Source organism: Maylandia zebra, linkage group LG7 (assembly GCF_041146795.1).
Source record: "Maylandia zebra isolate NMK-2024a linkage group LG7, Mzebra_GT3a, whole genome shotgun sequence".
NCBI classification, from domain to species: domain Eukaryota; kingdom Metazoa; phylum Chordata; class Actinopteri; order Cichliformes; family Cichlidae; genus Maylandia; species Maylandia zebra.
Window position 1 is genome coordinate 52766893 of NC_135173.1, and position 13825 is coordinate 52780717.

The window sequence follows — 13825 nt, forward strand, 5'->3', positions numbered from 1 at the left end:
TTCAAATACTTACAAAACTAACCATCTGAAACTTGCTAACCCTAAAATCTTACCAGTTTAAGACAAGTTTTTCCACAGTGAACAACTCAACACTTGTGCCCAGTGTAAGAAGACTTTTAATTGCTTTGGCGTCGGCAAAACAATGTGTATCTTAACAACACTAAATATGTAAAATAACCACCAGACGAAAGACAAAGTATCACAATGGTGTTAAAACATGTTATGTGTCAAAGTACCAATTTCACAGTAAATACTGTTTGTTAAAAGAACATTTATACTGGGGAGACAAACACAGTCATAAATTACTTAACATGTAGGAGAAGAAACCATGTTAGAGATAAATGGCTGGCTTATGGAACAATATGAGGAAGACAATTCGACAAAGACAAATAACCAAATATCAGGTTACATTTTTTCAGTGGCATACAAATAATGGTTAGAAAAGGGGGAAGAAAAAAAAAGAACAGAAAAAATAAATCCACCATATGTGAACCTCACTCACTCAGAATATTGTGGAAACCAGTAACAAAAATACATCAGACACTTCAACAAACATCATTAAAACTCTCACCAAACACTAAATGATAGCATCTCACGGTTTTCTTGAATTCATACACTAAAAGGACTGCTTGAACTGAACACTAGTGTGCACTCCCTCCTCCAAACTGTGTAAGCTCTACAGTATCTGCATTTTGAGGCACTTGGAAATAATATGATTGTACGATGTGTAGTATAATATGTACATCTGTTCTGCTTGCGTGCCTGTATGTCAAACTTAGACTAGCGGTTCTAAATAGAGTCATACTTACTGCTTTTCAAGCCACACAAGGACACTGAAAGTCAACAACATGCCTTATCCTTTTACTAACATTGTGACTCACAAAGTACAGCAAGTACACACATGTACACCAGTGTGTTTTTTTTTTTTTTTATATATCATAAAGTGGGAATGATAACTTGGTTACTCATTCCAGATCAGTACTTTGACTCAAAAGGGGCTTTAGACCCAGAGGAAGTGGGTAGGGCTTGAAATCTCTGGCATCTGATCTGAAGCGAAGATGTTGACCAAGATAAGCCTGGCAGGAATGCATGAAAGAGTGCTAAGAAGAGTGCAAAAATGTGTTGGAATAAACTGTTCATTTTCCTTGTGCTTTTCCAAAAGCATAGTGCTCTAAATCATTAAAATCAATGTGTCAAAAAGAAAAAAAAGAAACAGACCGTGGAAGCAAAAGAGACCTCTGGAGAATTTTAAGTCTTCCCTTAAAATGCAACCATGAAACACACTACAAAATGTAATTTATCAAGCTGATTACAAGTTACTATTATCACTGCTACATTTTAATTAAAGGAGGGAAAAAAAGAGGAATAAAATATTCACAGTCAAACAATTTTAGTGAGTTTTGGGCTCAGTCTTTCAAACAGAAAACTCACACACATCATATATTCACAAAATGACGTTCTTGATCACTGGTCCCACATGAACACGACACTCCACATTATTCCACATAGCTATTGATGGTCCCTCAGCTCCTTTAGCAGCATGGAGGCCTGACACTTAAGGAAGGCTAGCGATGTCCCGCTTTGGAGGGGGTCCGGCCGGCTTGCAGGGAGAGCCATTGGCTTTGTCTTCAAAAACCAAAACTCTGTGGAGAGAGATGAGTCATGGGCAGTTAACACAAGATCTCCATTTAATGTTAATTTGAGCGTATCCCAGCAGGGAAGTTGCACCCTCTATAGGTCCATCACAGGACCAGCAGAGCAGTATTTACATCATTGTCACCATGCGTAATTGCAGCTCAATGCAATTACGCATGTAAATATGATGAACATGGCTATCTGAAGTTCAAACCCAGCCTCAGAAGGGGAACAAAGGTGATTTAGGAGAGTGTGAACATGACAGGTTGTTGCTGGTCTGGGTATTTCACTTTTAAAGGCTGATCTACTGGGATTTTCCCACACAACCAGTTGTAGGATTTACAAAGAATGGTCTGAAAGAAAATATCCAATAAATGTTGATGAAAATCTGTTGTTAATATAAGAGGAATATGGCCAGATTGCTTTAAGCTGATAGGAAGCCCAGAGCAACATGAATAACCACTTTAACAAAGAATAATAAAGAACATCCCTGAATGCACAACAGGGCAAACCTTGAACCAGCTGTGCTACAGCATCAGAAGACCACTCCTGTCAGCTAAGAACTGGAAAATGAGGCAACAATTGACACAGACTCACCAAAACCGGACAGAAGTTTGGATAAATGCTGCCTGGTCTGTTGGTTTCTGCAACATTTGCCCGTAAAAGCATAGCTCTACCCTGTATCAACAGTTTAGGCTAGTGGTGTAAAGGTGTGGGAAACGTGTTCATCACAACCTTTGGACCAATTAGCACCACCTGAGCATCTTTTAAAACACCACAGTATTGTTGCTGACCAACTCCATCCCTTTATGACCACACATCTTCAGAAGACAAGATAATCTGTCATGTCAAAGCTCAAATCATATTAAACTGGGTTTTTGAACATGACAGCAAGTTCAATGTGACCACCAAAATCACCAGATCTCAATCTAATAGAGCATTGGAATGTAGTAAAATAAGAGTCACACCAAAGATGTGCAACTGGCAAATCTGCCACAACTACGTGATGCTATCATGTCAATATGGAGCTAAATCTCAGGAATTATTCTGCACCTTGCTGAATCTGTGAAATGGAGAATTAGGACAATTCTCAAGGCAAAACAGTACTAGCAAGATCCTAATAAAGTGCCTTGGCATGTTCCCTTCAGCACCACGGAGAGAGGCATAAAGACTGTAAAATATTAATTTAGATGTAAATTTAAAAGACTGACAGTAGACACAGGATGTAGCAGTCAGGCAAGAAGCAGCTGAGCAATAAGTGAAAGGAATGGAATGAAAGGAAACCACAAAAGGACCGAAGGCAACAGTGGTTCAGACTGGACACAGCACAGTGAGTGATCTGACAAGAGCTATTCAGAGCAAATGCCTGCCTTTAACTTCCTTTTTTGGAAAACTCTGCAAAGCTCCAGTAAGCTCATAAGGAGTAATGATCCCAGTGACGAAACAGGCACTCAGCAACTCAAACTCTGGCACATTCCTCTGACCACTACTCTCACTCATTTTTCTTCACACTTAGGACTTGTCTGCCATTCTACCCGTCACCACTAATATTCATCAATGTAATGTTTGAACTGAAGAGTTTTCATGACCATTGTGACCATGTTCTGTCAGCATAAGGATTTGTGATTTTTACAGAGATGAGCACACATCTGTATTTTACCCAAAGTGCAAGCATATTTTAAAAGGGGTTGAGGTGGGAATTCTGGCATCTTAATAGCAGATGGCCAATAGTTTTAAAGGGAGCGACTCACGTGGACTTTGATGCCTGTGCAGCCAGACCAGCTGCAATAACATTGAACAGACTGTTTAATGTTATGGCATCTATGTGTGTTGTTTAATCAGTGTGACTTTATTATCTGATAAAGACTCCATTACACTTATCTCTTCAAAGAGCAAGGTTTCCTTTGCTGCTCTCCTGCAAGACCTTTAACAAATCCCTACACGGCTCATTTTGTCAATCAAAATCTTGGTCTAACAAATTATGACTGTGTCTTCTTTTGTACTTGTGCACTGCACTAACACTAACTTAGCCCAGTTGCGGAGCTTGGTGTCATTCATTGCCCTCTAATTACAACCAAAATCAATTATTGTCCTGCCAAATGCTTTGAATAACATCAGTCTAAAGCTGTTCCGTGGCCTCAGCTTCTCCCTCTCATATCCTCTCGAGACCTCCCCCCCCAAAAAAAACAAAAAACCCACATGAAATAAAAGCTATACTATACGCTCCTTCTGAGGTATAGTCTCAGCAGCATATTAAACATCAGGTCCCATAAGGAGAATCGTGTGCCAACAGCTGTCTAAATGACTCGGGTGAAGTTTGTTGTTTTGTGTGCTTCCACTTGTCTTTGCACTAGGATGATGTCAGCGTAAATGTGCAGTCATATTCGTTGTGTTCCCACTAGTGCTGTCAGCATTAATTTTGTTAAAATGACATTAGTGACATTGAGGAAGTTGCCATGTTGCAACGAGCTTAGCTTCTGTCTTGCTAGCTTGCGCTGCGCGCAGTGGATCTGCACTCGACAGTGCAGCCTAGGCGGAGTAGTCAAACGCAGATCCACTGAGCGCTCAACACAGACAGCATCGTCAGAAGAAAAGTTGATAAAATAAAACATTTTGTATTGTTCGATACATATGCGTACGGAACCGATATATCGAACAGTTCAATATCGATACGAGTATTGTTGCACCCCTAGTTAGTAGTTAACCATACAGATAATTATTTCATTTTTCTGTAGAACAAGAAATATGATATGCATGTATTACATATATTAGAAAGTGTAACCAAATACTGATAATGATAAATGTTATTTCTGGATGCAACAACAGTGTTACTAGATTATCAGCAAGCAGACAAGAGAAGCAGGAAGGGATTTAAATGTTTATAAATAGCAGCTGTGGGATTATGGGATACACTTTTGAACAACATTTGAGTGTTGTTCAAAAGTGAGGAGGAAATGCTATGCCTTTTCTCTGCTTGCTGTTTTTCAGGATTATAAGATTTGTCTGCTAAAGGGTCCAGCCAGCTTAGTCCAGCAGAGCTGACACGCAGCAGCCATTACAGGCTCTAGCTCCTGTAGGTTGACCTAGTGCAAGGCTGCTTTAAAAGGCTTACACTGGCTACATTAACACATTTAAAAACAGGTGCACCACTTTATCCCCTGGGGAGCATGAAAAAGTTATTACATATTCTATAGACACCATTTCTATTGTAAAGGGTACATTTTAATGACACAGTATGGTAAATTTTGGTGGCTTTGTCAGGCCTATGCAACCATAAGGTGTTAATCAGCCTATTCTCAGTACCCTAAGATTAGGATCCCCACTACAGAGAGGGATGAGCTGACTATGGATAGGCTACCGAGATGGGTTTTGTTATCATGCTGATTAGCAGCCAATGCAGCATGTGGGCTGTGACATCATCCCTTGTCATCCCTGAACCCCCTGCTGTTTAAGGAAGCAATTGGCTGACACAGCACACAGTTCATATCCTCCCTATTAGACATGTGAACACAAGCAATGAACCAGCACACAGTCGTACATTAAACAAAATATCACTGTTAAAAACAAAAACAACCCCAAACACACATGCACACACACTAAAAGGGGGTTTACTTACAATTTGAGCACAGCTGAGCGCTTGCCAAGCATCATCTTGACAAAGTCCCTGTAGTTAATGGTGTTGCTGCTGCCGCCTGTCACCTCCACGATCATTTTTTTCAACTCCAAGTGGGTCTTGGGCACTCCCAGTTTCTCCATCATCCGCTTGAGACCCATCAGATCTGAGACAAAGTGGAGTTGACAAATGGATCCACGATTAGCAGAAAAAGGTGAATTGCTTTCCTATTTATGTACAAGTCTTTCTTTTCCACAATAATATGAAGAAAAGAAAAAAAACTTTCAAAAACGCTAAATTACATCAACACCTACAATAGACTTGACTAAATTTACACAGAAAGTTTCAAGCATTTATCACACAGAGATCGTTTCTGTCTAACAGTTTTATAATGTCTGCTTCTGACAGAAATACCATTTATTTCAGCTGGAATGAGTTTAAAATACATTGTAATGATTTGGTAAAAGTGCTTCTGAATCACAAAGATATCTGTGCAAAATTATGGAAAACCAATATTAATTGTGCAGAGACCAGAAAACTGAATAGGGGCTAATATTCAGAGATATTTTGCTGACTGGGGAAGTTTTATAGGACATACAGGAGCTTGTTTTAGGAACCGCAAACAGATCCTGACACTACAGTTGGCCCCACACCTGTTTCAAAACCTTCCACAACAATGGACAGAACAGTCTCACTTCCCATGCAGCACACAGCAAAGTAACATGAGCCTGTTTAAATCCTGCGCCCACTGGGGGCAGACAACACACACACAGTATTAATTACTGTTGTCTCATGTCAACATGGGCTTGAGCGACAGTTGTTATCTGGGTTGTTTTTTTTACTCACCAATCTCTCCTTGGTCGTTCAGGTCAAACTCAGCATATTTATCTGCAAAACAAGCACAGGAGATTATTACCAACAGTGGTAGTTCATTCACCATCCCCCACACACATACACACCTCGCAGTACAACACTAACAAGCACCAACCTCCAGAGAGCATATTACATGTCAGCAAAACAGTTAGCACACTCTGCCCAGTGATCTCAACATCTTACACTGTGCTGACAGCTGACCTAGCAAAGACACAAACAGCTGATAAGGACAGGTGGGTTTTTGTGTGTGTTCTCCCACATCTCTGAGCAGGAAGCAAGCAATCTGGCAGCTGCAGGGAGCCGTGGCAGCCAGATTAAGAGTCAGAAGGTCAGGAAGTTAAAACAGTACTTCAAGTTTAAACAGAGTGAAAAGAAAGATGTTTGGGCCCAAAATCGCCAAGCACAGCAGCATACAGACAGTTCATGGGCTGTGAACAATCTCAGCCCACGAGGGCCGGTGTCCCTGCAGGTTTTAGATCTCACCTTGGGTCAGCACACCTGAATCACATGATTAGTTCGTTACCAGGCCTCTGGAGAACTTCGGGACATGTTGTTGAGGAGCTAATTTAGCCATTTAAATCAGCTGTGTTGGTTCGAGGACACATCTAAAACCTGCAGGGACACCGGCCCTCGTGGACTGAGATTGCCCACCCCTGCTCTATACTCATTTCACTATAAAGAAACAAAAGTTGTAATTACTGAACATTCGAGACACTAACACATTGTCATTGTTGAAAACACTCCCTTAACAACTCCTCATTCGTGGTTTCAGCTAAAGAAAAAAAAACCCTTGTTATTTATGCGATAGAATAACTTGGATGTATGTGACCAAATGTTACAATTTTTTTTTTTTTAAATTAGCATAGAACAACATTTACCATTAATACTTGGAGGGAAACTCTTATAATAGATGCAGTGAAAACTTTAGGAGAAATAAATCTAGTATCATCAATTTAGTATCCTTCTAAACGTCAGTTAGGGACACAATCTCTGCAGCTATGATGGTGAATAATGATCTGAAGAGTTGATGGTTTTGGCAACATTGTGACATCACGAGGTAGCTGACCTGTGACCTCTTTGAATATAAAATGTTGAATTGAAATTTCATTGGTTTTTCTCGAGTCTAAGTGAACTATTGGGTCAAATCTGAAATTCCTCAGGAGATATCACAATTGTGAGAACGGGACAGATGGAGGGATAGCCTGAAAACATAACGCCTCCAGCCGCAGCTCTAACGGGAGCATGAAAATCTAATCTAGGACTAAAACAAGTCATGACTTTCATCACTGATAAATCAGACATTTCTTTTCTTTTCTTCCTATTGAAAAAAAAATAAATCACTTTGCTGTATCACACCAAAAGAAAACAATTCACACATTTTAAAACATGGAATTGAAAAAGTCGGTTGCTTTTTTTTAAAGCTTTCATTTCTAAACTGGGATGGAATGAAATGGAATTGGCCTAAAGATTACTCTTGGTATATCGTCTAATCCAAGTGGTTTTAACCACAGACAGGCTTAAGAATAAATAGTAATTACTAACCACTGGATTTGCATTCACTTATAAAAGCACAACATAAACATGTCAATGAAGTGACTGCTTCTTCGGAAGCGGACATTTTTCCGCTTCTGCCTAAATTTTTCTGTTCCCTTTTCCCTGGAAGAGCACTTTAGTCAGATTACACTTGCTATTTCTGTACCACAATGGGAGCTCTGTGTGTGTGTGTTGGGAGGGACAAAGAGAGGGTACTGTGTTAACTGAGCGAACCCGTGGGGAGTGGGACGGGACAATGCCGACCCTGTTCGTAAACTCTGAGGAGTGGGCCTCCGCACACACATGCGCACACACACAGCAGTTTTTGAGTGGGCCACTTGTCGTAGCGCAGCCTGTTGATCATCTGCAGCCACAGAAAACGGCTCAACTGCACAAAACTCAAGTCTTCAGTTGCTCCTCCAGACCCAAATTCTTTTGGCAAGTGATGCTAGAAAATAAATGGCATCAAATTCTCAAGAAAGCCTTAAATATACTTTATTTTTTACTTTTCTCTGACATTCATAAGGAGGTCTGAAGTGTAAGTTTGATTTAGACAAAGTTGTTTGTCTACCACCCACTTAGTCAGCTCATCAAAAGGGATTTTCCATTTTTAAAAAAGGAGGGTGACTTGCTGATAAAATAGCTGCAATGGACGGTGACCGCACTGACTTCCTCTGCCACTTTGGCCAACAGATAAACACAAGGATTTCCCATCACTTTAAAAGACCCTAACCCCCAGGGCAGAGGCCACTGTCAATTAGCTTCTGTTTAGTCAAAATAAAAACAGCCCCCCCCAAAACACAACTTCAGTTTTCTTTTTGGTTTGTCTGAGAGTGATGAGAAACAAAAACAACCTGTGGAACTCTAAGCAAAGGTACAGTGCTAGTTTGTGTCTGTGTGTGTGTGTGTGTGTGTGTGTGTGTGTGTGTGTGTGTGCGCGTGCACTAATTCTGAGCAAATGCAGGCTACATACTTTAGCTCAATCGGTAGTTGATTATCAGCACCATCTTTTCATTTTAGTCCCAGATTAGTCTGTGTTTACTTTGCCAAGTGGCCACAATTACCAGGCAAGCTAACAGGGGGGACTAACATGCACACTTTACACTTTTTTAGAATTTGTGGTTGCAGAAGTTTGTTTTATTTAAACTTTTTAACTGTAATCGAGTTAATGGGACTGAAAAACTCAGACACAGGTTGATGCGTTCTGTCCTCTTTGCGCAGCAGTGGTTCAGGGGGTAGAGATGGTATGACTGATGGACTGATTCCTTAGCTACTCCAGTCTTCAAGATACTGAACTCAGAGTTTCCCTGGACACTTCTCCACAGCAGTGCGTTCACAAATGTTAGACAGGGTGCTTGGGTATGAATGTGTGTACTGATGATTCGACACCGATACTGGTATGTATTGGACATGGCAGGAGTTGCATCGGTGAATCCCTTGGGCTGAAGTAGCTAGGGCTGTACTCTCCAGGTTGATTAGTGGACTGGTTTGTTAACACAGTCTCATTTGACCAAATACTCATTTGTTGGATAACTGCTGCTGTTAGAAGGAGAAAAGATCTGTACCGATGAGTACAATTTATGTATGTACAATGCTTGAGACTAAGGCTCCGTTCACACTGCAGGTCTTAATGCTCAATTCCGATTTTTTGATCAAATCCGATTTTTTTGTTTGGTTGTTCACACTACAAATAAAATGTGACAGCAAACGCGCTCTAATGTGAACCGTTCACGGCCCTAAAGCGGCCTGCATGCGCAAAAGAAGACATCACACACACACACACACACACACACACACACACACACACACACACACACACACACACACACACACACACACACACACACACACACACACACACACACACACACACACACACACACACACACACACACACACACACACCTCTGTTTAGACTCAGACCAAACAGTATTGTTTGATGGCCCTTAATATAAAGACCTGTTTCGGACTTTACATTTTCCAATTTTGCTTGAAGTTTTTTTGTTATTTAAATATGACCTAATAATTATCCTTATTGCTGTTTTAGAGAGGAGCAGTGCTTCAAAGGATAGCTGCAGATTTCTGTCAGAATCTGCAGATTAAACAGTACAAATAAAATGTTCACATTTCTCCAATGTTGTCTTCCAAACAGTTTCACTAACATCTACACTGGATGGCCAGGAAGCGATCACGATGTCGTCGGGCGCTTCTCTGGCGCTGATAATAGGCGTCTGTCTTGTGTCAGTGACGAAAAAGACGTATTTAATGCGACATGACCATTCACACAACAGTCGCTTTCTAAAACATCAGATATGTATCGGATTCAGTACCACATACGAAAGTGACCCAGATCAGATTTGAAAGTATCGGATTTGTGCTGTTCACACTGTCATACTATGATCGGATATGGGTCGCATAGTGTCCAAAAAGTCAGATTTGATGCACTTTTGCCTGCAGAGCGAACGTAGCCTTAGAGTGTGAGAATAATAGAATCAATACTTTGATATATTTGGTCTAAAAATTGTCCCCATCCAAAATCTGGGTGTAAAACTTAATTTTTCATTAAAACTGAAAAAAAAAATTCACAGTTGTAATTGCTCAGAACATGAGGCTTATTAATGTTATTGCTCATTAGTTAGAGTGCTGAAATCACCAGCTGAAACAGCTCTATTTTAAAAAATCATATTAATATTGGAAAGCTTATATTGGTCAGCTCCAAAACTGTTATTTCTGTACAGTAACTTTGTTAATGTGATTTAATATGTTTCACACACTATATTTTCATGTTTTTTAGATTTCATTTATGTTAATAAGGCCAGCAGCCTGAGTACCCTGTGGCTGATTAATTTAATCTAGTGACTAACTGATAGGAATAACTACATTCAGCCATGAAAGTAGTAACAAGTGTCCAAAAACCAAACAAATCAATGAAAACTTCAATATAGAGTCACCTGAATATGCAAAATTAATTTAAAAAAAACCCCCAAACCTGCATTGGGTTTTATGGAAGTGTTAAAATAAAATAGGACTACATTTTATCTTGGTTTTTTTTGTTCCATGTGCTGGGTTGCAATGAGTCGATCTGACTGGTAGTTAAAAGTAGTGTGACCTTTAAGCCTCTGGGACAATGTGGAAAAGACGGGGGGGGGGGGGGGGGGGGGGGGGGACCCAGCAAACCTCCCAGGACCCTGGTGCTTTGTCCCATTTCTGTTTATATATTACTGCTCCATTTCCTCCAGCAAGCATGCAATGTAAGTAGGACACTGGAGCATTTTTTCTTCTTCATTGCAATACTTACGCTGTTTTTTTACAATAAACTGCGTTTTTGGTCTGATGTGAAACCGATTAAAAAACTCACACCGACTGTAAAAAGAAAAGAAAAATCTACATGCCTTAAATGTAAACGCAATATCTGTGGAATGGGGAAGGAGTTCTTTTCTAAATTGTGCAACCTTTATTCCTGTATTCAGCAAGTATCAATGTTTTTACTCCTGTTCCCAGGAGCTAGGAGTTTACCCAGGAAAGCTCCGAATATTGCAACAACAAGCAGAGTCACGCCCCGGCACATTCCTACCAGGCCACTAAGGACTTGGCCTTACAAATGTTTTAGAAATCACAGCATTCTGTCTTTCCCACAGAGAAAAACAAAATGCTGAAGACTAAAGGATTGTGTGTGTGTGTGTGTGTGTGTGTGTATATTGCCTGCCAAGTAAAAAAATATTTAAGCTAAGACAAAAGCCAGGAAAACCCCCAGCCACACCACCGCAGATAGCCATCAGCTGAAGGAAGGGCTGGATTTTCTTACTTTTGAAACCTTCCAACTTTTCAGCCAGGTCTTCTTCATCACTGTATTTCTGGTCTTCCAGGTACTCCTGAGAAAGAGGAAGGGGGTAAAACAAAAGTGAAGCTGGTCATAAAATACAGGTTTTACAAGTTTAATGAAACTGGGACTACTTTTTCATCTTCCTTGTTAGATTCCAGCGAATTCCCCACACATAAACAGAACTTTCAGCACACCAAATCTGACTGTGTCCTGTCCAAATTTTGAACTGGAGACCAACGACTCCCTTTACTGTCGTCACTTATCACCGCGTTCATTAAGTGGAACACCTCGCAAGGGTATAAAGCTGCCAGAAGGGAGCTAATGTAATAAAATTATAATGATGCAACATGGCATGTGGGAGTCATCCACAATCCTTGCAGGACAGAGCGAGAGCCAGAACGACAGAGCGTGCCGTTGTTCTTCGTGCTGACCTCAGTGTGTCTATCGAACTTGCAATTAAGTGTAAAGAGGATAAACACCACGACTGGACCTTTATCAGGGATGCCTGACTCAGCTGTGCTGAATCACACAGCAATTTCCCACACAGAAGTGTCCTGCTAGTCATTTACGTTATGTAAACAAAGGGAGGGCCAGTTTTACGAGTCGTGAAAATCTATAAGGAACGGTTAAACCGAAATACAGATATATGGATTACACTTTACATCTATGAGCAAATTACAGTCATTTTATTTTGTTTTCGGTCATGAAAAACAAGAAGAATAGTGCCAAAATTTCCTTGTCACGTTTACATATCTTGCACATGTTATTAGTTCCTCATTAATGGAGCCTTAATAAGAAAAATAAATAAATAATAGAGAGTGATGCCAGAATACAGAACACAGAAGCTGAGATTTGAGATCGGGAACTACAAGATGCAGTCATGATAATACAGCGGAATTAAATGGATGTCACTGTACAAAAGAAAATCCTGGATTTAATCACAAAATAACTGATATTTTTAGACAGAGCCGCTTAGAAACCAGGGGTCATTTCTCTAATGAACAAATAAATACAAGCAGTGCGTAGTGGCAACTGGGACTGCTGTGCAAATACATTACTGTCACTGGCTCCTTTCCAAGTGGCCTGCCTTTTTTTATTTTTATACATATATGTGTACATTTTGCCGCAGCAGTGAGCTGATGACATCCAAAGCAGAGGAGGAAAACAGATTACACAGATATCTCGTCAAACTACGGCTGACGAAGCGTGTTAAACAAAGAGCTCATTGTAACACCTGTTTCCCGTCGGCACGAAACGCGTTTTAAACGTTTCCCACATTGATATAATCGGGACAGAGGGAGACGTTCACGGTCCTTTAGCACGGAGCTGTGTGACAGCATGCAACCATTCAACAAGTGCACCCCAGACCCTGCAGTTGGTGACGGAGGGAAATCAATAAAAATGCATCATCAACAGCATGGTCACGGCCAGCTTCAAAACACGAGACAGTGGCGTTTTGATTTCTAATTCACCGCACTCCTGAGACAGTTACCCGGGAATGCACCGAATCCTCAAAAACGAGGCCAAGGCCAAGTCAAGTGTGCGCGAGCTCATTAAAATTCAAATTACCGTGAAGTGCCGTTAGAGAAGCTCGCGGCAAATAAAGAGAACACGCGTACCTGGTTTATTTCTTCCAGTTTTTGCCTTTGCTGGTCTTTTAACAGCCCGAAGGCTTTTCCACCTGCCAAACAAAAGAAAGTGAGGTTATTTTTATTAAATAGCTGGTTAATACTAACACAGGCTTAGCCTGGACGGTAGCCGGTCGGCCTGAGATGCTCTATTGTAAAGACTAACATTAAGCTGTAGCTAGCCACAGACATAAGCAGATGCCCGCTAAAGGGGGGCATGGCAGTCCGTAACCATTTTATTTATTACCTTGGAGATTTTTACTTGAAGGCATCCCGGAATTTATCTGTGATGTAAAAATCCAGAAAATGAAAAAAAAAAATTCCGAGCCAGAAGGCTGCCGCAACTGTCCGCCTGGGAGATACTCCTATTTAGAGAATGGGCTCAATAGGCCACTCACTGCACCGGTGTCAAAACATACACTATTATCAACGGAACATCCGATCAGTCCTTTCAAAACAAAACGTTGAAATCCAAGAAAGTTGATTCTGTTCTTCTGGAAGTAGTGTTTTCAGTGGGAGAAACGTCACGCACGCACTGAACTGGAGAGCGACTCCTTCAGTCTCAGCTGACTTTATAAACAGCACATTGGCATAATGACCGAAACTATACTATAGCACCAGTGACTAACAATGAGGTCAGTTTCATGATCAAATTGCCATGACTGCAATCGCACATTGTAAGATGGTAAAAGAGTTACCCTTATGCCCCCTCAGCGATTC

General features: G+C 40.7%; 1 protein-coding gene across 1 annotated transcript; it reads right to left on the reverse strand.

Moving 5' to 3' along the window:
* Positions 1-93: 93 nt before the first annotated feature.
* On the reverse strand, positions 94-13516 carry aif1l (allograft inflammatory factor 1-like). The gene is made up of 6 exons (XM_004549822.3): positions 13353-13516; positions 13097-13158; positions 11460-11526; positions 6095-6136; positions 5252-5414; positions 94-1643 (listed from the first exon to the last, which is right to left on the reverse strand). The coding sequence occupies exons 1-6, from the start codon at positions 13375-13377 to the stop codon at positions 1556-1558; spliced, it is 447 nt and encodes a 148-aa protein (XP_004549879.1). The 5' UTR covers positions 13378-13516; the 3' UTR covers positions 94-1555.
* Positions 13517-13825: the final 309 nt, after the last annotated feature.

Coding starts and splice junctions, on each gene's coding strand:
- aif1l (XM_004549822.3), bottom strand. CDS start 13,377: ATGCCTTCAAGTAAAAATCTCCAAG. Junction 13,159..13,352: donor TTCAAGTAAAAATCTCCAAG/GTAATAAATAAA, acceptor TTTGTTTGGCAG/GTGGAAAAGCCTTCGGGCTG. Junction 6,137..11,459: donor AAAGTTGGAAGGTTTCAAAA/GTAAGAAAATCC, acceptor CTTGTTTTGCAG/ATAAATATGCTGAGTTTGAC.